The 23,960-nt window shown below is 41.6% G+C and overlaps 1 protein-coding gene across 1 annotated transcript in view; it reads right to left on the minus strand.

The window, feature by feature from the left end:
* The window catches only part of GALNT16 (polypeptide N-acetylgalactosaminyltransferase 16), a 269,869-nt gene that overhangs the window by 100,305 nt on the left and 145,604 nt on the right, over window positions 1-23,960 (minus strand). Inside the window, exon 3 of the mRNA XM_070758742.1 lies at window positions 2,903-3,001. Within this exon, the coding sequence (XP_070614843.1) occupies window positions 2,903-3,001 (99 nt within the window). The remainder of the gene's footprint in view (window positions 1-2,902; window positions 3,002-23,960) is intronic.

Below are 23,960 nucleotides of genomic sequence, written 5' to 3' on the forward strand. Positions count from 1 at the left end.
GGCATTTCCTCCACCGAGTTGGACTTTTAAGTTCTTCTTCACTCTCATGATGTATTCATTTCTAACCAACTTCTTGATTCCAGCTTGAAAGATGCCCAAGTATCTGGAACAGATATTTATGTGATCCTTTCCTTCAACTGTTTATCTATCTATCTATCTATCTATCTATCTATCTATCTATCTATCTATCTATCTATTTTGTCCAATACACAATGAGGGTTTTAGTGTTTAGTGTGTAATGAGGGTTTCCATCTGTTCTAGATTTTTTGCATCTGATTTTAGCAAAGGTAAAGGTAAAGTTTTCTCCTATCCAGTCTAAGGGGCATTGCTTATCTCCCTTTCTTAGCCAAGAGAGTCAGATTTGTTTGAAGACATTTCCTGATCATGTGGCCAGCAAGACTGTACAGCGAGGTGCACAGAACGCTGTTGCAAAGTGGTACCTATCTATCTACTTGCATTCGCATGCTTTCGACCTACTAGGTAGGCAGAAGCTAGGGCAAGAACCCTGATTTTATTTCTAACCTGAGATTCCATTTTCGTGGTGACTGCTTGGCTTTCTTCTTTATTGATTTTGCATCCAAGATATTCGGTTATAGCTATAGCTGTGCTGCAGATCAGTGAGTTTGTTTCCTGCTTATATTTGATATTGCGGTTTTAATACTTGTGCTACTTGTTTCTTTGGAACAAGTTTCAATGCAAGCAATCTTTTTCTCTTGCTTTTGTGCTGTTCTAGATGCTCAGTGTTTAGTCAGAGGGCTTTGTTCTTTCTGAGGAGAAGGCAGAGGAGAAGGTACTATGTTTGGGAATAAAAATGATTCAATAGGTGTACTATTGTTGTTTTCTATTGCAAACTCTTTAGCTTACAGTCTGAGTTGCTTCTGGCAAGGCTGCAGTTTATTTGCCCTGGATAGACCTTTGCAGTTTTTCTATTCTGATTTGTGAGTACTTTATTTTATATTAAAGAATGACACTGGTGTACTAGCTTGTATTCTATTATTTATGATTCTGGATGTTGTTCTTTATAGAGCTGGTGCAATCTTTTCAGTTATTTCCTTCTTCTTGGACTTGATTTGTAATAACACATCGTTTCTTTGTTTTCCATTTTTGTATATCTGCAAACAGTAAACAGCTTTTCTTCCAGTAGGCCTGCAGCTGCTGGCCTGGTTGTTCAGCCAACTGTTATGGGTCCTATAGCCAATTTGGTGAGAATCAGCTTAACAAAGTTGGAAGGAGCCCTACTTTAGTCCAACCCACTGCCCAAGCAGGATACCCTTACATCTGCCTCTACCTAGGATCAAATTCACAACCTCCTGATTGATTGTTTGTTTGTTTTATTTGTCAATCAAGTATAGGATAGTGGTTTATATAAACATAACATAGAAAGTAATGATAAAAAAGACAACAGGACAATAGGACAGGGACGGTAGGCACAGTGATGCACTTATGCACGCCCCTTACAGACCTCTTAGAAAAGGGGAGAGGTCAACTAGAGGTTGGAGATTTTGGGGTTGGGGGAAGAAACAACAGGGTCAAGTAGTGAATTCCAGGCATTGATCATTCTATTGCTGAAGTCATACTTTCTGCAGTCTAGTTTTGAGCGGTTTAAATTTAGTTTGAATCTGTTACATGCGGTTGAAGGTGAAGTAATAATAATACTAATACTAATACTACTACTAATAATAATTTATTGGATTTGTATGTCGCCCCTCTCTGTAGACTCCGAAGTAGTCATTAACAGGAAGGACAATTTGGTATATGATTTTGTGAACTATGGTTAGATCAGTTGGGAGGCGACATAGTTATAAATTGGAGGCGACATAGTTATAAATCTAATTTCAGAATTTCAAGTCTGGTGGAGTAAAATATTTTGTTTCGGGAGGAGGAATGAAGGACTCTTCTTGTGAAATATTTCTGGACACTCTCAATTGTATTAATGTCTGATATGCAATGCGGGTTCCATGCAGGTGAGCTGTATTCAAGAATTGGTCTGACAAATGTTTTCTAAGCTCTAGTTAACAGTTCAATGTTACCAGAGAAGAAGCTACGTAAGATTAGATTGAGGTAAGAGCTCTACCTATCATTAGATGTCCAAGAACTCTAACATCAATCACAGTCCTTGATGACCCAAATGATGACTGATGTGTAAATTTTCTGTAAATTACATTTCATTATATTGTTTATCAAAGAAACACTCTCTTCCTTCAATGAGACTGCCATAGCTCTCATCTTCTTCAGAGCACATAATCCCCACAACCATGTTAAGGCAATGCCTCACTGGGGGGATTATTATTATGATTGGTCACACAGTCATCAACCAAGATGTTTTGCATTTTTCTCAACCTATTGAGTCCTTCCCATAGACCTGGGATAAACAGATGCTGTTGTTTGAGGGAGTTAAAGGTATCAATCATAGGATGTAAGCTGTTCCAAGTTATATTATTATTATTAGGAATAGTAATATTTGCTGATTATCATGATTTGCAACATCTAATTCGAAAAGAGGTGAGATGCAAGTGTAGGATTAATGTCTTTGTCTTGTTTTAAAATGATCCTGATAATAATGCTATGATTACAGAAAAAGCAATGCCTCTGAAAATCCAAAAGGATGTGAGATACAGATCAGACGATTTGGGCTAACGCTGCATTTTTTGATAAATAGCCCATGGCTCCGAACAAATGCCTATCCAGATGCTCTTTTAATATTAACAGAGCTTAACAGTCAAATGAGGGCAACCTTAGTCAGACATATATCATGCTGAGTTCAACAAGACTTTCTTCTGCGCCTGGGATTTCAATATTGGATTGTTCTCTTTTTACCCAGAATAAACTGCACTAATCACAGTGGAAATTAATTCTTGCATGCATTAGGTGCATGGCTCTTAAGCCTAAAAGTACGAGGTACCTTTTCACTGTGCGGAGCAATGTGGAGCGAGCCTCGTTGTGAAAAGTGATAATAATGCTTGTGGCCGGTAAGTCCGCGGTGTAGTGAACAGATGCACACCTGTAACAAATGAGAAGAAGAAATTTCATCAGACATTTCTGGAGAACTAACTCATAACCAAGAAAATCCCAATCTGGTAAAAGCTCACCAATCCTGGTCCATGTATTTAGCACCCAATTGAGTTTTGTTATCCTGCCAACACATTTCCCATGCAACATATTTTATACGATTGCAATTCATCACACGCTGGCGGTGCTGACAACAGGCTTTAGCACACATTGGATAATAACTGCCAGGAACACTTGTTAACAAGCCTGTGATTTCAATACCATCAAGACACAAGATGGCACCTATTTAATACCTTTGGCTGCATAATTGAGGCAGGAGTGGGAAGAAAGAAATAGATGCAAATCCAGGACGGATTAAATCAGCAGGTGGTCTTAATTCTTCCATGAACCTGGCAGCTGCTGATGAGGTGATGTGGCATGTAGTTACAGGGCTCAGCAACAACTAAGGAGAGCAAAAATCATGCTCTTAGTAGCAGGATGCATGGAGTAGTTAAGCATACATTATCCAAATCATATACACTCAAAAAGGCTGTTATTAATATCTCTATCTAAGGAGAGAGTTGGCTTCTATTATTGGCTTTTGATTATTTTTGCCAATAACAGCATGGATTCTTCCTCTTTTTGGTTTCAAGGGTTAGGGTGTATGGAAAACAGAGAGCTACCCTAGTAATCAATACTTTCATGGGTCAGAAGAACTTTCTAATTATACAGTGATCCCTTGTTTTTCGTGGGGGATGCATTCCAAGACCACCCGTGAAAAACGAATTTCCGTGAAGTAGAGGAAAGATATTTTTAATGTATTTAATGAGTATTTGGACTTTGAAAACCCATGCTTTGCATTAAACAGTCATTTTATAATGTTTCTCAGCTGGAACTACATGTGATACCCTGCCAGTTTCTTTAATAGAGTACAGTAGTACTGTAGAAGAATTTTATGAATTTTTAATGGATTTAAAATTTTTAATGGATTTAATGGATCTAAGCCCCCTTTGAAAACATGTGAAATAACGAATCCACGAAAGATGAACCGCGAAGTAGTGAGGGATTACTGTAATTGGCCAATCAACAATAATCCATTTCATGATAATATGGTTGAGAATCTGGTAATTCACACTTCCAGATATGTCTCAAGAAAATGATTTATTATTACATTGCAATATGCATTTTGCCACTTAGGATTGTTTTGGAAATTGAAGACATTAATACAGGCAGTGCTCATTTCATGGTGATAATTGGAGATAGAACTTTCATCACTATGGGACATAGTTATAAAGTGCAATGTCATGTGACTTTACCAGCAATGGAAATTCCAGCACTCCCATTTAGTGCTGATAGGTGAAGCACCGTGGCTCTTTATGCAAGGACATCTTGTGGTCACCATTTGTGACCTCCTACCAGTTTCTCCATTGGCTTTGTTTATAGAAAGTTGACAAAGAAGGTCACAAATGGCAATCAAGTGGCCATGGGACACTGCACCCATAAGTACCGTGTTTCCCCGATAGTAAGACCATGTCTTACTTTCTTTTTACCCCCAAAAGCCCCCCTATGTCTTACTATCGGGGTATGTCTTACATTGGAAAAAGTTTTGCATCTCTACTTTGGGTCGCGTGCTTATGCTTGTGTTTAAAGGGAAAGAACTTAGTATTGCTATCGGAATTCTCTCGACGGGGAAGGAGGCTGAACCGCAGATATAACGTTGGGAAGAAGGTGCAAGGAATCGCGTGGGGGGGGGGGATAGTGGCGGTGGTTTGGATTAAGCGATCGTAATCCCCCAAAAGGATGAACTCCAGCCTCGGAAGGCCGATGGCTACGAAATTAAGGCTTTTCTTTGAGAGAGAGAGAGAGAGAGTGGGGGATAGTTGTCGTCGGAGCGCTAAAGACCAGGGCAGAGAAAGCGAGAGCTGCATGCGGGAGAAGCAGAGGAGGAATCAGGCAAGCCGAATGGGAATCCCTCCCCTGCCCTCCCTCGCTCCATTCCCCGCCAGCAACTCCTCCGCAAACCCACCTCTACATCCTCGCTCTGCAAGTGCCGAGACAGGCGGACCACATTGCAAAGGGCTGCCTCTCCTGCCGCCGCTGCTATTGCTAATGCCCGGGGCTGTAAGCAAAACCCGGACCGGACTCACACAGAACAGGCTCCCATTCGGCTTGCCTGATTCCTCCTCCGCTTCTCCCGCATGCAGCTCGCGCTTTCTCTGCCCTGGTCTTTAGCGCTCCGACGACGACTATCCCCCACTCTCTCTCTCTCTCGAGGGAAATCCTTTGTGCCTTGCGGCCGAGCTCTCCCACCTGCTCGGCGGGTCATCGGGCTCCCCCCCCCGCAATACCGTGTTTCCCCGAAAGTAAGACATATGTCTTACTTTCGGGGTATGGCTAATATTAGCCGACCCCCCTGAAACCCCCCATATGTCTTACAATCGGGGGGGTCTTACTATCGGGGAAACACGGTATGAGAACCAGTCATAACTCTCACTGTATGTTTTCTCGCTGACCAAGTAGACATTAAAAGAGAACCAGTGTACCTTGATTAAATATAGTTAATCCAAATATACTACAAATATTGCTTTAGTCACCTTAGTTGACAATATGCGCTGGAAAGAAGCTGAAGGGAATGCACAGACCAGATTGGTCAAGGTCAGAAGGAAACAACTTGAGACTCGACTTGTCTGTCCCCATAACAATACACAAGCTTTCAGCCTGTTAGAGCAGTGTTTCCCAACCTTGGCAACTTGAAGATATTTGGACTTCAATTCCCAGAATTCCCGAGCCAGCAAATGCTGGCTGGGGAATTCTGGGAGTTGAAGTCCAGATATCTTCAAGTTGCCAAGGTTGGGAAACACTGTGTTAGAGTATTCAAGCAGAAGAATGAAATTCAAAATGGAAACTTTGAATCTACTGTAATGGTTTGCAACCTGCACTCTGAAAATGTTGGATTTCTTCATTGGTGAAAAGAAAAAAGCTGGACAGCTGAAGAATTCTGTTCCGCATTGGTTTGTACTCCATTGTGAAGGGCTGTTTCAGTTTGGGAAAGCTCATTGAGCTCCAATTGTCACTGGACTTACACAGTTATAGCAACTTTCATTGGGCAATGTCTTATTGTGCTTTAGGGAGAAGCAATCATACTAGCAAGGCAAACTCTTTATTTTGACCAGAGACAAGAATTTAAAAACAGTTGTGTGGGAGGCTTTTTCTCCCTTATATCTAACCATGGCACAAATATTTCCTGGTGACATCTTTTTTTCTTCCACGCCTTTATGATGTTGCCTTCACTTGATTCTTAGCTCTTATCTAGCTCAAGGAACGGCTCTTAGCTCTTAGCTCAAGGAACGGCTTGTCTCGGCGCTTTCGAGCTGAGTCCGGTCAGCTCGAAAGCGCCGAGACAAGCCGTTCCTTGCCGCTTGGTATCGGCGGTTTTGAGCTGAGTCCGGAAGCGAATTCGCTTCCGGACTCAGCTCAAAAGCGCCGATAGCAAGCGGCAAGGAACGGCTTGTCTCGGCGCTTTCGAGCTGAGTCCGGTCAGCTCGAAAGCGCCGAGACAAGCCGTTCCTTGCCGCTTGGTATCGGCGGTTTTGAGCTGAGTCCGGAAGCGAATTCGCTTCCGGACTCAGCTCAAAAGCGCCGATAGCAAGCGGCAAGGAACGGCTTGTCTCGGCGCTTTCGAGCTGAGTCCGGTCAGCTCGAAAGCGCCGAGACAAGCCGTTCCTTGCCGCTTGGTATCGGCGGTTTTGAGCTGAGTCCGGAAGCGAATTCGCTCCCGGACTCAGCTCGAAAGCGCCGAGAGCCAGCGCCCCCCGGACCCCCAACCCGGGTTTGGGGGGCTGCTAGGAAGCCCTCCATGCTGGCGGCAAACAGCCGCCCCGCCCCCAATCTTCGGCTCCTCGCTAGCGCTGTGGGAGTAAAAACGCCATCTGCACATGCGCAGATGGTGTTTTTACTTCCGCAGTGCTACTTCGCGAAAACCCGCTCGTTGCGGGGGGTCCTGGAACGGAACCCTCGCAACGAGCGGGGGTCTACTGTATTTTAAAACCATAGGCATTATTACATGGCACAACCGGGTGAATTAAAAGAGTGGGATCAGCACAGCTTCTGTTGGCTACTCTAAGTTTGTTCAGTAATGGTCCCTCCCTTCTGATTGTCCTATATGTGGATATTCTGATATGATTAGTGGGAGGGATTGGATCTTTCACATCATTAACTCTCGTACCTACAAGGTTTCAAAGCTGATCCTTGGCTCAGTGATCTGACCTGGAAAAAGGGATAAACCAATTTAACAACTGAGGGAGAGATATACTGAGGGAGAGAAACATATATTGAGGGAGAGAAACATATACTGAGGGAGAGAAACATATACTGAGGGAGTTGAGGGAGAGAAACATATACTGAGGGAGAGAAACATATATTGAGGGAGAGAAACATATATTGAGGGAGAGAAACATATACTGAGGGAGAGAAACATATACTGAGGGAGAGAAACATAATGCAGAAAGCAACTGTATATTATCTTTTGCATAATACCTTTGATAGATGCCGTCCATCCATCCTTGAGTTAAGCAGAAAGCTACATCCACCATTAAAACTCTGTCCTTTCTATTGTCTTTTATTGTCTTTGTTCTCAGTCACTACCAGTTACTTAAGCCAAAATAGTCAGAAACCACAGACCTCAGAACTTCACTAGATGTCATCACTGACCCACAAAATTACATTTTAAAAATAGCTGAACTCTTACAAGCTATGCTCTAAGGCAGTGTTTCCCAACCTTTTTTGAGCCGCGGCACATTATTCACATTTTCAAAATCCTGGGGAACACTGAACGGGGGGGGGGTGGCTAAAGAAAAGTTTTGACAAAAAAAAATCTTCCTCCATTTCGCTCTATTTCTCCCTCACTCTTTCTCTCTCTTCCTTCCTTCCCTTCTTTCTCTTTCTCCATCCCTCTTTCTTTCTTCCTCTCTCTTTTGCTCTCTTTCTCTCTCCCTCCTTCCCTCCCTATATGTCTTTCTCTCTCCCTTGCTCTCTCTGCCTCTCTTGCTATCTCTCTTTCATTCTCTCTCTTTTTCTCTCTTTCTCTCTCTCTTGCTATCTCTTTCTCTCTCTCTCTGTCTCTCTTTCTCTTTCTGTCTCTCTTTCTCTCTCTTGCTAGCTCTCTTTCTTTCTCTCTCTTTCTCTTTCTCTGTCTCTCTCTCTCTCTCTCTGCCTCTCTTGCTATGTCTCTCTTGCTCTCTCTCTCTTTCTCTCTCTTCCTTTCTTCTCTGTGGAGGCCGGCGAAGGTTTTTCTTATTTTAAATGTTCCGGGTGGCAGGGGGATGCGGAGCCCGCACGCACACACCCCCGACATACCAAATCCTGCCTCAGCTGTGAGAAGAAAAAAGTGCTCGGTGAAGGGACTGCATGCAAGAGGGGCCGGGCGGGCGTTAGCAGCCCGATGAGGAGGACGAGAAGCCGCTGCAGCCACCCCCAATCCCCCCCTTCCCTGGGTACCTTCCAAAGGCCCCTGGAAAAAGGCAGGAGGTAGCAACGAGGCGCGAGGACAAGCAGGCAGCTTGGCGGAGGGGAAGTGCTGATGGGCTCTCCTCCTTCCCCACCCCCGCGCTTCTCTCCCGCCCTGGCTTTTGCTTCGCCCGCAGATTTCCCCGCAGTTCAAAAGGAGGCAAGAGGTGGCCTGGATGAAATTGCGGGGAAATCATGGGGCGAAGCAAAAGCCAGGGCTGGAGAGAAGCGCGGGGGTGGGGAAGGAGGAGAGCCCGTCAGCGCTTCCCCTCCGCCAAGAGGTTATTGCCGCCGCCTCTGCCTCCACTCAGGGAGCCATCGTGGTTGAGCTGAGCGAGAGGAAAAGGCGCGGTGACCACGGTGGCTCCCTGAGTGGAGGCAGAAGCGGTGGCAATAACCTCTGTGCTTTCTACGGCAGCGTGGCTGAGCTGGACGGAGGGAAGCGGCAGCTCCCACTCGAGGAACCCACGGCAACGGGCGACGGCTTGGTGGGAGGCGACGGCAGGAGACACAGGCGGTGGGAGGAGAGGGAACTAGGAAGCGACTGTGAAGCCCAAGACCATCCACAGGACGACACTCAGGCAGGGGCACCGGCAGCGCCCCGCCCAGCTGGAGCTTCTCGCGGCACACCTGGCCATGTCTCGCGGCACACTACTGTGCCGCGGCACACCGGTTGGGAAACGCTGCTCTAAGGAACCTTTTGCTATTTTAAATTATTGTTAAATATGTGAAATATTTCTTACATTTAAAATTATGGTTCTTGTGATATTATTTGACATGTTAGTAGCTGAAGAGCTACCGGTACTAACTGCCTAGCAATGATCCACATGGCTGAACCATGGACTAGGATCAGTAGATCTAGCATTCATTATTTCATATCTGGAAAACCTATCCTTTAGCAACTTATATTGGAAACAATTAGAATCTCTCAGAGCTTTGCATTCTAAGATTTATTTCAACACAAGGAGATCCTTTTCCTTTGTATACCTTTTGCCATGGTTCTTGAAAGAATCTCCAACTTGAACTTCAACTAGGTACAAATCCATCCTAAAGAGGCTACAAATCCCCAAATAAATACATAGTAACTGCATCTTCCATCATTGCTGCTTAGTTAAAATCCCCACTTGCATTAAACGTAACATGAACTTATCCAACAACTCTTCCCCATTCTCTTTTTGGCTATATTTTCATATTGCTTCACTTCACACTTAACTCCTAACTGTAAGGCAGCCTTAGCTATTTTTTGAGGCTCCAGTTTCATAGCAGTGCTCCTTCTTGTATAGTACTGTTATCTACCTTTTACTAAATCAATACTAGGGGTGGGCTGCTAGCTGGAACACTAAATTGGGCTCATCGCTACAGTTCGCGAGTGCTAGTGGGGCCAGCGCGATTTTGCTTCTGCACCTGTGTAGGTAGCAAAATCGCGCATGGATCCGCAGGTGTGCCCATGTTTTGGTGAGGTTTTTTTTGCTTCTGCCTATGCCAAAACATGGGCGCACCTGCGGTTCATTGATTTGCAGAAGCAAAATCAGGCTGGCTCCCCTAGCACTCACGAGCCACAGCGGCAAGCCCAATTTAGCGTTCCGGCTAGCAGCCGACCCCTGATCTACACTTAAAATTAGCTTAACTTAACAGCTAGCAGAGTGGGACGGATGGCAAGAGAAGGAGGTGCAGAGCAGGGGTGGGTTTCTCTTACATTCCCTACCAGTTTGGAAGTGCACATGTCATGTTACATCTGGGTTCATGCGCAGAGTGTTCATTGCCAGCCGCTTTCAAGCAGCAGCAAACAGGGAACTGTTTCCGCATCACTACTGGTTTGGTGAACATGGCCAAATTTCCACCACCAGCTCACACAAACCGATCCAAACCAGTAACAACCCGCCACTGGTGCAGACTCTTTATCCAGCTATTAATGCTCCAGATGACTGACTGTATAATTAGAGATTGGGAGCTTTGAAAGAAGCTAACCGTAATCAGCATCTTCATTGAGCCTGGAGCTCAGCTGCTGAGTGTGTAAGCAAAACCTGGAGTGAATTTTGACAGGAGACTTCCCTCCTGTCAAAACTGGCCTTCCATCATCTCCAGCCACAGTCTCCATTACACAGATCTATAAAATTCAATTCAATTCAATTTATTAGATTTCTATGCCGCCCCTCTCTGAAGACTCGGGGCGGCTCACAACAACAATAAAAACAGTATAACAATGGAACAAATCTAATAATAAAATTACATTAAAAAACTACAACAATTTATAAACCATACAACACATACATACCAAACATAAAATATAAGAAAGCCTGGGGGAGATGTCTTAATTCCCCCATGCCTGGCAATATAGGTGGGTCTTGAGTAACTTGCGAAAGACAAGGAGGGTGGGGGCTGTTCTAATCTCTAATATACATATATATTGTAATCATCACAGTTGACCTTGTACTTTTCTGAATCATTTTTTTGTTCTGACTTCAAAAAATGTATATAGTTTTACTGTAGCAGATATAGTTTCCACGGAGCAGCATCATTATTATAAGGTATAGGAAATACACTGGCGACATTAAGAAAAAAGTAATCTACATATCAGAAATAAGGTAATAACAAAAATGCCTTCTATATCAGACACTTTATGTGATAGAGCAAAACTAAGCGTATTTTTGAAATCTACACATCAAACTCCATAAAACAGACAGATTACTTTTGCTGATGGTTTTTTTTTCTGTTGATCAGGGTTATTAAGAGGGATTGATTGGTGTTTTCCTTCCAGTTGGTGACAAGAGAGGAAGGAAACAAAGCTGAGTGAATGAAGCAATTCATTTCCTTTTGGCAGCATCAAGGGATAGGCAATGGGATCAGCAGATTTTACACCTGCACACCAGTAGCTGTTGGCCAACCTGAAATCTTTTTTGTTTCCCAGTCTGAGAATACGGAAAACAGACTAAGCCAATTAATATTTCTTCAGGCAAAGCAACAGGAGAGTGCAACAAATTGCATTCAATCAGTTGTCCCATATACAGTATAATCATCACCAATTTTAAAGTATAATAGAAACAAGCAAAAATCATACTCCTCACAAAATAGGAAGCCGCCTGCTCTTCTTGTTTTTCCAATGCATACGATGTTCATTTATTTTATCATTTGTGAGCAATCACCCTATTGTGCATAAAATGTATACTAAGCTGTAATGGTAAAATAACAGCTTGTTGCTACCTTTTGCAAACAGGTGTTTTCTTTTCTTCACTCATTTTTAGCGTCTGGCATGAAGGAGAATGGGGAAATAACAGTCTAGATCAGTGATGGCGAACCTATGGTACAGGTGTCACAGGTGGCACGCAGAGCCATATCTGTTGGCACGTGAGCTGTTGCCCTAACTCAGATCCAAAGTGCATGTGTGTGTCGGCCAGCTGATTTTTGGCTCGCACAGGGGCCCTGGGAGGGCATTTTTGGCTTCTAGAGAGCCTCCAGGGGGATGGGGAGGGCGTTTTTACCCTCCCCCAGCTCTAGAGAAGCCTTTTGAGTCTGGGGAGGGTGAAACACGAGCCTACTGGCCCTACCAGAAGTTGGGAAAGAGTCTGTTTCTGGCCTTCTAGCCTCCAGAGGGCCTTCGGGGCAGTAGGGGAAGCCTCTTTTTTTTTTGCCGTCCCAAGGCATTGAATTATAGTGTGGGCACTCGTGCATGTGTAATAGCCCAAACGCATGCACTTTTGGCCTCCATGGGAAAAAAAGGTTTTCCATTACTGGTCTACATAATATTCCAGGCGGGGCCTGGCAATTCTGAGGACTAGAGTAGTTTAAAAAAGTGAGATGAATTTTTACCAATGATAAAATAGACTAGCCCTAAACTGACCTGGTTTCAGATAAATTGGCATAGAGCCAGGACAATCTCCCTTTCTTAAAGCCAGCCAAAACATGCAAGCACAGTAGTCCAGATCTTCAATCAGCTGTTTATAACAGTTGCAGAAATCAAATAACTCATGCTATTCTGAGAGCAAGCCGGTCTGATGTAGAGGTTAAGATATCAATCTAGAAACCTGGAGACTGGGAATTCTAGTCCCACTTTAGGCATGAAGCCAGCTGGATGATGTTAGGCCAGTCACTCTTAGCTTTAGGAAACAGACAAGGGAAAACTACTTTTGAAAACCTTGCAAGGAAAACTGCAGGTTTCTAGTCCTGGCAGTAGCTAGGAGTTAGTGCTGACTTGAAGTCAAACAAGAAAATGTGATTGAGAAGCAAAAGCACAGTAATTTTCTGTCCCTTGTAATTGTGAGTGGCTTGGTGTATAGTCTAATAAGCATATAACTTCATATTTCAACAAAGTTGTAGACAAATGAGATCTATATACTTGTGGAAAGACCCATCCACAATTGAACCAAGCCTCAAAATTTTAACCAAAATATGAAAAAATGGCCCATAAACTGAATTTTTCATATTTTTTTCAATATATTCTAAAGGCCTTCACTTTCTTTCATATTTCGTATCAATAAATGTTTTCTAGGATATATTTCATTTCAAATTTTTACAAATTGTTTTATCCACAGATGGCTTGGGTTTTTTTTTATGGTACTTTGTTTGGCTTATGTGCAGGTATATATAGTGGTACTTTAGCAAGGATTAGCATATAATAATAATACAATATATGTGGATAACCTGAGGCCAAATTTGGAGGTGTATTTTGGGACCCAAAATTCTTGGCTTATCCATGAATATCTACTACACCGGTTTTTAAATATTTCATTAAATATTTGTATTACTACATACCATGAACTTGGGATATTCTTCATTTTGGAAGTTCAATCCACATATCTTTTTTTTTTTGGTTTGTGGCCGATGCAACATCTCTTATAGCATGACATAAGCTTTTTGATCTCACCCCATAGCTTTTCAATATTTTTATTAATTACTTGGATGAGAATGTGGAGTAAATGCTGATCAAATTCATAAAATTCATAAAAGCGAGTGAGATAGCTAATATTCCAATAAATAGAAATAAAGTATAAACGATTTTCACAAGTTGGAGAAATGGACCGAAAGTAGCAGAAATAATTCAACAGAAACAAGTGCAACATTATTCACCTAGAAAACAAAATCAAATGCAAAGGAATAGGATGGAGGTTAGTTGAAATATCATAATTGTTGTGGTTAGCTCTGGCCCAGCTCCTGCCCCAAGGACTGTGGATGTGGGGGAGACATCCACATGCTGCAGGTCTGTTTTGCCCCCGGTGGAATCTGATGATGAAGGCTCCTCTGACCAAGAAAACATGAGTGACAGGGAGGAGGAGAGTGTGGCAGACAGCTCAGAAGGAGATCAATTATCTAGCTCCTCCTTGGATTCAGAACAAGAGTTAATGATACAGCCACATGCATGCGGAGAGCGATGCATAGGCAACAACAACTGAGAGATTATTATCAAAGAAAATGAGGCCACCTGTGGTTGGGTGGGGCTGTGGTCATTAGTGAGGCTGCTATAAAGAGCAGCCTGTGGGTTTGGCCATTGTGGAGGATTATCTGATTGTTTGTTGTGTTTCATGACTGCTTTACTGACTTTGACTTTTTGGGTGCTGATTTTTCCCTGCTTTGAACCTAAACCAGAGCACAGTGTGTTTCACTTTGTGAAAGAAGGACTTTGAATTGCCTCACAGCTGCAAGCTAAACAGGACTGATAAGGGACTTGTACAAATTACCAGTTTGTTTGGAGACCAGTGCTCTTTGCTATACCAAAAGAGGGCTTAGTTTAAGTGAATTTTCACTATAAAGAACATTGTTTTGAATTTTCAAACGTGTGTGTGTCTGAAATTTGTACCTGTGAATTTTTGGGAGGATTCTACCAGAGAGCCCGAGAGAACACATAATAGTGTAATTCTGGAAAATAGCCTGAATTTCTGAATGGATGCAAACTAAACATGAAACTGCAACTTGTTATGGCTTCCATAAAGACAAATAAAAATGTTCGGTTGTATCAACAGTAGTATAGAATTCAAATTATGAGAAACTATAATTTTATTTTATTCCACTTTGGTCAGATTACATCTTGAATACTGTTCTAAGCACCAGATTTTAAGAGGCCTGTTAAGAAAGTGGACAGTTTCAGAAAAGGATAGCAAGAATTATTAAAGGATCACAAACCCAATTTTGTAATGTGAGGTAGTTGTTAATCTTGAGAAGAAAAGAATGAGGTGATAACACATAAAAGAAGATAAAGGTCTGTTCTCTCTCAGCACAGAATGCAGGATATGAAAAAAATGAATTTAAATTTTAAGAAGGTAAATTACAAATGAATCCAAAGAATAAGGACAGAACAATAGTGGAACCAATTACCAAAAGGGTGGGCTTCCTTTTCTGGATCCATGACTGTAACTTTTTGCTTGTATGCTTACAATTTATATTGACTGGTTCCTAATATGATTTAATAGCTTATTTGTACCCAGACTATCATTAAGTGTTGCACCTTATGATTCTTGACGAACTTATCTTTTATGTACACTGAAAGCATATGTACCAAGACAAATTCCTTGTGTGGCCAATCACATTTGGCCAATAAAATTCTGTCCTGTTCTGTTCTATTCTATTCTATTTCCACTAGACAGCCACTTGCCAGGCATGTTTTAAAATTACTGCACCAAACAGAGTGTTAGACTCAAATGCAGATCTTTCCAAGTCAAGAGATTGCTATGTGTTTCAGTACTATAGCCTTTCCCTTATATTTTATAGATTCCTTCTCTGTAGCTCTCCATTTATTAAAGGAATGAATGATATGGGAAACAGCATTGCTCAAAACAAGCAGAACCAATTTGTATTGGTGAGAAATTTGAGGAATTGCAGCAAAGTATAAAGATACCTCCTTTCTCTTTTGTTCCTTTGCTGATCAGACACTTTGATGTTGAACCCATGAATCTATGAATTAGTCCAACTCTTGTCTCCTAGAACATATATGGTCTATTTTATGGAGGACCTGGACATGAGTACCCCCATCTCACCTCCAAAAAAACCAACTAAGTGCACTAAGACCCCTTTCCCACTTCCAAAGCACCAACTAAGCACCCAAAGAGTGCCTGTAATTTCATAGTTTATCCTCCTTTACCAAATCACACCTGCTCCTTTGTTGTGCAGATTGATGCTTCAGATTTTTTTTCTTTAAAAAAAAAATATTTTTATTGATTTTATAATATAAAAACACACACGCAACATATAACAAGTGCTCAGTGATTGTGCCCACCGCCAGACAAACATTCGTACCCCTCCACCAATCGGGGGTGTTTCTTGTATAAACCATTTTAACCCAAGAGCGAAATATTTATTTACATATTATACAGTGATTCCAACCTACTGTATTTCTTATACCTTGATCTCGGATTCTACTCTATATCTTCTGCTTCTACTTCTATGTCGTCTTACAATGTCCCATCGTCCCATCAGTTGTCGCAAATCAGTTTCATTAATCAAATTCATCTTTTTATCCATAATCTCAAATTGAATGTGGTCCACAATGTACTGGTACCAATTTTGCATTGTCCATTTTGTCGCGTCCTTCCAACCCAAGACTATTACCGCCTGAGCGCTTTCTATCGCTGCTTGTTTTATTTCTCTGAATTCTCCCATCTCATTACTTTTAACTAATACTGCCATTTCTTTAGTAATTATCCAGCTTATATTTAATATCCTATTAATATCCTCTTGCACTTTTTGCCAAAAATTCTGCACTAATGGTCATTCCCAAAACATATGCAAAAACATTCCTTTATCTTGGCGCCCATGCCAACAAATACCTTTAACATTCTGCTGAAAGTATGCAAGTTGAATGGGTCACACATCCTACCCAGGTTCGCCTGGTGCACCAGTTGCGCCCCAATTTGGACAGGGAGTCATTGCTCACAGTCACTCATGCCCTCATCCCCTCGAGGTTCGATTACTGCAATGCTCTCTACATGGGGCTACCTCTGAAAAGTGTTCAGAAACTTCAGATTGTGCAGAACGCAGCCGCGAGAGCCATCGTGGGGCTTCCAAGATTCACCCATGTTTCTTCAACACTCCGTGGCTTGCATTGGCTGCCGATCAGTTTCCGGTCACAATTCAAAGTGTTGGTCATGACCTTTAAAGCCCTACATGGCATTGGACCAGAGTACATCCGGAACCGCCTGCTACCGCACGAATCCCAGCGACCAATAAGGTCCCACAGAGTTGGCCTTCTCCGGGTCCCGTCGACTAAACAATGTTGTTTGGTGGGCCCCAGGGGAAGAGCCTTCTCTGTGGCAGCCCCGGCCCTCTGGAACCAACTCCCCCCGGAGATTAGAACTGCCCCCACCCTCCCTGTCTTTCGTAAACTACTCAAGACTCATTTATACCGCCAGGCACGGGGGAGTTGAGATAGCCCTTCCCCCTAGGCCATTACAAGTTATGCATGGTATGTTTGTGTGTATGTTTGGTTTTATAATAGGGGTTTTTACTTGTTTTTTATTATCGGATTGTACATGTTGTGTTTATTATTGTTGTTAGCCACCCCGAGTCTACGGAGAGGGGCGGCATACAAATCCAATAAATTATTATTATTATTATTATTATTATTATTATTATTATTATTACCACAGTCGCAACTCACAGATTTTTTTTCCTTGAGAACTGGCTTTTGCTATTAACTCTATACTCAGTGCTTGTCAACAATTTTGATTCTGAAGTGAAGGAAAGTTATTTGAAGGAGGAGAGGGAGATATTTTCACAGCTTCTGAAAGAGTCACAAAGATTGCAGGCCCAAAATTGTGTGGAGGGAGCTCCTGATGAATTGGCATAGGAGAGACACAATGCCCCTCTTTCCCACATAAGAAAAAGATAGATTCACTTGGCACCTCCAAGTTCAACAGAAGGAGGGATGAGAATGAGGATTGAAACTGATGGTGGGTGAGACAGAAACAGGTACTCCTCAAATGGAACAAAACCATTATGTAAACATGAAATGGGAGCTTCACAGTCTCAAGCCAAGAGAGGAAAAAGGCCAAAAGACCTTTGAGCAGAAAAATATGCAGATACATATGTATGAATCCACATGTTTCTGTGTTCTGCATCAGGCAAATCTGTGTACGTAAGATATGAGGCTTACTTCTACACAGTAAGCCACATATCTATCGTTACATGATATGTTAAGCTTCAGCTGCTGGCTAGTTATTGAATACAGCGTTGTGTTTCAAGAGAGATTTATAACCATGCCAGATTTGAAGTCCGGTCATTTGGGACTTTAGAGCAAACCAGGTTTCCTGGATTCTTTCCTTCTCTTGGTTCTACAGTAAAATTGTGTCCAATCTAATCTGGTGATTTGAGCAACACTCCAGAATTAAGAACAAAATGCAATAATACATGTTCTAAACAATCTTTTTTCATTCTTTAGAAACTGTTCTGTATAAAACGATATATCCAAACACTTTTTCATCCTCAAAAACTTTAAATAGACATACACTCCTTACAAACAGTTTTTTTCTTTCTGTAAATTAGAGCAAAACAAAACTTATTATCAGGGGTGACATTTATTATTTATTTATTTATTTATTGGACTTATATGCTGCCCCCCTCCGAGGACTCAGGGCGGCTTGCAACATATGAAAATTAAAAATGCAGAAACAGATTCAAAAAAATCCAATATTAAATAATCTAAAAACCCAATTACTAACCTTAAAAAACCATTTAAAAAACACTCACACTCACATTCATTCATGCCACTATTAGATTCAACTTAACGGCCGGGGGGGGGGATGTTTAAAGCTCAATGGCCACAAGCCTGCCAGCAAAGGTAACTTTTTAAGGCATCTGAAATCCTCTGAAGACTGCTAACAGTTCATTTTGTGTGTGCTTTCTGTGTAAATGTGCGCTGTGCATGCATCCACAGCACATGCACTAACATCCAGAACTGAAAAGGGAACATTTTGAAGCCATCAGAGTCTGCAAAATTCAGTAGAACAGCAGGGGGGGGGGGTCAGCTTTGCCATGCGATTTAGATTAGCTAGAAAGTAGGAAATCCACAGCTGATTGTCCCACAACTGATTGTCAGCTATCCCGGTTTGCCCGAACCGATATCCCTTTTACTACCAGTTCGGGAAAACCAGTCTGAACCAGTAGCATTACTGAGTAATGTGTCAGGCCAAAGCCATCATTTGAGTTAGAAACTTTGGCCTGCCACAAATAATAATAATAATAATAATAATAATAATAATAATAATAATTTATTAGATTTGTATGCCGCCCCTCTCCGAAGACTCGGGGCGGCTCACAACAATAATAAAAACAATGTTACAGTGGAACAAATCTAATATTAAAAGAGAAAAAGACATATAAAACCCTATCATTTAAAACCAAACAACACATACATGCCAAACATAAAATATAAAAGCCTGGGGAAGGTGTCTCAGTTCCCCCATGCCTGGTGATATAGGTGGGTCTTAAATAATTTACGAAAGACAAGGAGGGTGGGGGCAGTTCTAATCTCCAGGGGGAGTTGATTCCAGAGGGCCGGGGCCACCACAGAGAAGGCTCTTCCCCTGGGGCCCGCCAAACAACATTGTTTAGTCGACCCGGAGAAGGCCAACTCTGTAGAACCTTATCGGTCAATGGGATTCGTGCGGTAGCAGGCGGAGTAGTACCATGGGAATGGGGAGGGATGTTTGCATGAGGGGAAAGATACTAGCCACAACAAATTCGTTCTGGAAAATTCAACACCAGCAGAAGTACGGAGGAGGTCCGTGGACGTGCAGACAACCAGACTGGTCCACGTGATGAACGTGTGGGTATGGGGATAAGGAATGAACCTTAACCTGGGTGGGGAACTGTAGGGAAAGTTAGTATTGATTTGACTACAGTTCATAACCCACGTGGCTGTGTTAATAAATTGTAACTTGGAAGAAGGCCAAGGTTTGGACTCCGATTTATTTCTCGGATGTTTTCTGGGATGCTGACAATATGGGCATTTCCTTTTCCTATTATACAAGTAGTTCATGAGTTACAACAATTCATTTAGTAACCATTCAACGTTGCATCAGGACTGAAAAAGTGATTTATGACCATTTTTCACATGACTGTTGCAGCATTCCCATGGTCAATCAAAATTCAGATGCTTGGCAACTTCCTCACACTTATGATGGTTGCAATGTCTAGGGATCATGTGATGATCACGTTTTGAAATCTTGTGACAAGCAAAGTCAATGGGTGGAAGCAACATTCACTTAACAACTGTGTTACTAACCTAACAACTGCAGTCATTAATGTAACAAATGGGGCAAGGCAATGGGGAAAAATTCACTCAAATATTTCACTTAGCAACAGAAATTTTGGGCTCAATTATAGTCATAAGTCGAGGGCTCCCAGTACAAATCAATTACCCCATTTGTAACTTTGGGAGCTAATATTGCTCTCTCCAGCAACAGTAAATCAATGAGCAGACTGTTACTGAAGTAGGTGTAAAATGAGTTCAGGTCTCAAAGAGGTGTAAGGAAAAAAAGTGTCACACAATTAAAATGAAAGAGCTTTTCTCAGCTGCTTCTAACTGCCTCCTACTCATTAAAGTGAATACCTGTGGTAAGATGTGTGACCAATAAATTTAGTAGAGGAAGGGATTGAGAGAGAGAGAGAGAGAGAGAGTCAGAGAGAGAGACAGAGAGAGAGAAACAGAAACAGAGAAGCGAGAGAGAGACATACACTAAAACTATGCCATCGTGCTTCGGTCCACTTAAAAAAAAAAAAAGCAACTAGCCAAGAGAAATTTTGATAGCTAATAGCATTTTGAACACGAATGAAAGCAGAAAACAATCTCTGAAATCCGGTTGATAAATTAGAATAGGAGGTAGAACAAGATGAATGATGTATATCAAAATAAAACAGATAAATAATTAGGAAACTTTGCTTAAGCATTTGGCAATTGATATTATATTGTATTGTATTTTAATTTGAAGGTATGTGAATTTGCATCTATGTAAGGTGGTGGAAAAACAATAAAAAATGTATACCCCAGACAAACACCCACCCATAGAGAGAGAGAGAGAGAGATGGAGAAAAAGAGAGATCTCCATGTATTTTCCAGGTCCATCATTCATTTAACTGTCTCCTTCTAGTACTGTATGATTAATTAATCTGTTAATCAGTCAGCTCTAACTCAATTTTGAAAGCTACTGTGTTTCCCTGAAAATAAGACCCTCCCTGAAAATAAGCCCTCTTCTCAAAATACCATTTCCTCTGGTTAAGGGTAGGGAGACAAAGCTGGAAATCTGCTTAAGATGGCAAGAGAAGCCCTGTTTTGCTAGATGCACCCCAAAATAATAAGACCTCCGTGAAAATATGGCCAAGCGCTTATTTCAGGGTTCAAAAAAAATTAGAAAGGGTCCTAGTTTGGGGAATACCATTTGGAAGTCTGTCTTTCAACACCAGTAAAAATATTGTTTAAAAGGGAATGGAGATATAAGGCCTTCAAGTGAAGATCCTCAATACCCAGTAGCAGTAACAAAATCTTTAAATAGAAACGGTTAAAGTTTTCAGTACACAGTATAGAGAATAGTATAGTACAGTATAGAGAAATTCAAAGCATTGGATGGGTAAGAGAAAAAGGAGGAAGTGTTTTTAATAGGAAAGTGAACACAAGAACAAGGGGGCACAACCTGAGGTTAGTTGGGGGAAGATCAGAAGCAACGTGAGAAAATATTATTTTACTGAAATAGTAGTAGATGCTTGGGACAAACTTCCAGCAGACGTGGTTGGTAAATCCACAGTAACTGAATTTAAACATGCCTGGGATAAACATACTGTATATCCATTCTAAGATAAAATACAGGAAATAGTATAAGGGCAGACTAGATGGACCATGAGGTCATTTTCTGCCATCAATCTTCTATGTTTCTATAAAGGAGTCAAGGTCTGATAGCATTAATACTTAGCCCACCAGGACGCCTTTTAAAGTAGCTTCCCCCCCAAAAAATAGCTAGGAAAAATTAATCTATTCATGACTTATTTAAATGAAACTATTCTATATATCACTACTATTTATGGTTATTACTGAATTGCTAGTATTTTAAATCTCTACGTTCACAGCTATGGTTTATGCCTAAATAGCATCTAATTTTTTTCATACACCATTTTATTAATATGACACTAGCCAATTATTGCAATTTCCAAGCCCTAATGAAAGGTAAATGGGAAAGCTACAATCAAGCACATTAGCATCTTATTGCACTAATTCACATTCTATTTTTTTCCCACATGCTATTAAAACCAAATAATATAGGGAATTTAGATATGTTTTAATGTCTTCTGTTTCTTTTCACAAAGGATATTTGTGCTTGTTTCAGCATGGGATGAAATACAGAGTAGGCATTTCCATAGAAAGGTATCAATCAGGAACACCTGGATCCTAATCGTGGTTGGACCATATGCTGCTTGCAATACCCAAAGTTTGTATGATACTTCTAAGTAGCTTCTGGTAACCGGAATGTTTACATTTTATTTTCAATATAAGAAGAGTTACAAGATTACTAGAGTTAGAAGGGACTTTGTAGGCCTAGCCCAACACCAACACCACTATCCCCACTCAAGCAGGAATCCCTATATGATCCTAGACAAATGACAGTTTAATTTCCTCTTGAAAGTCTCAAGTGTTGGAGCTCTCACAACCTCCGCAGGCAAGCTGTTCCACCAATTGATCACTCTCACTGCCAGAAAGTTCCTCCTTATTTCAAAGTTGAATCTCTCCTCCGTCAGTTTCCGTCCATTATTTCTTGTCTGGCCTTCTGGTGCCTTGGGAAACAGTCTTGTCAAGGAGTGTGCAGAAGAACCCCTGAGTTATCAAGGACACACATGGAGGAAGCGTGGGATTCCAGCAGATATCCGGGAGATATGAGTAATTATTTACTCATACAAAACACATACATAAACATATATAAAATAGTGTTTACTTTAGAAATAGCACAGTCAAGTTAAACATTCCGGTCATTTACATTCAAATCAGTCAATAACTCTCAACACAATAAGAACGTAAGAACATCAGAAGAGCCACGCTGAATCGGGCCAAAGCCCATCGAGTCCAGCATTCTGTGTCACACAGTGGCCCACCAATTGTACATGAGGATCTTGAGTAGAAAGAGAAGGCAAAACCCTCCCTTTCCCCTGACCCCTAACAAATGGTACTCAAGGGAATCCTGCCTGCCTCAACCAACATAGAGGCGGCACATGGACATCCCTTTCAATAATAAGATTACAAGCCTACTTTGTCTTACATATCAGATATACATTACAACTTACAAATACATCAAACTATCGTCAAACACACAGAGCTTACTACATCAGTCACAGTGAATCAGCAGAAAAAAACAGAGAGAGCAGAGAGAGAGAATCATGCTTCTGGCTTCCTCTTATAGCAATTTGCAACACTACCTCTTAAAGCTATAGTACTTCAATACATACAAACATTCATTGTTAGCTTGTTTATGTATTGCAAACCCAACTGTTTTGTACAGAGTGCTAACAAGTCGGACCCCTTCCTCTGTGCGGCAGCCCCTCAAATATTGGAACACTGCTTTCAAGGTTTATTGATTGATTGATTGATTGATTGATTGATTGATTGGATTTGTATGCCGCCCCTCTCCACAGACTCAGGGCGGCTAACAACAATGATAAAAAGCAACATGTAACAATCCAATTTAATAAAACAACTAAAAACCCTTATTATAAAAAAAAAAACCCCAAACATACCATGCATAACTTGTAATGGCCTAGGGGAAGGAATATCTTAACTCCCCCATGCCTGGCGACAAAGATGGGTCTCGAGTAATTTGCGAAAGACAAGGAGGGTGGGGGCCATTCTAATCTCTGGGGGGAGTTGATTCCAGAGGGCCGGGGCTGCCACAGAGAAGGCTCTTCCCCTGGGACCCGCCAAACGACATTGTTTGGTCAACGGGACCCGGAGAAGGCCAACTCTGTTGGACCTTATCGGCCACTGGGATTCGTGCGGTAGAAGGAATTTGCAACACTACCTCTTAAAGCTATAGTACTTCAATACATACAAACATTCATAGCTTGTTTATGTATTGCAAACTCAACTGTTTTGTACAGAATGCTAACAAGTCGGACCCCTTCCTCTGTGCGGCAGCCCCTCAAGTATTGGAACACTGCTTTCAAGGCTCCCCTGGTCCTTCTCTTAACCAGGCTGGCCATGCCCAGTTCCTGCAACTGTTCTTTGTAGTTGTAGCCTCCAGTCCCCTAATCATCCTGGTTGCTCTCTTCTGTACTTTCTCTAGCGTTTCAATGTCTTAGATTTGTTTGTTTGTTTGTTTGTTTATTGGATATTTTTATTTATTTATTTATTTATTTATTATTTGTATGTTGCCCTTCCCCAAGGGCTCAGGGCCGCTCACAACATAAAAAAAACAGTATATAATATCAGTATCTAAAATCCAATTAATATAACTAACTACTCTAAAAACCCTGGAACAATAAAAATCATTCATTCACATTCAAAC

Source organism: Erythrolamprus reginae, chromosome 1 (assembly GCF_031021105.1).
Source record: "Erythrolamprus reginae isolate rEryReg1 chromosome 1, rEryReg1.hap1, whole genome shotgun sequence".
Lineage (NCBI taxonomy): Eukaryota > Metazoa > Chordata > Lepidosauria > Squamata > Dipsadidae > Erythrolamprus > Erythrolamprus reginae.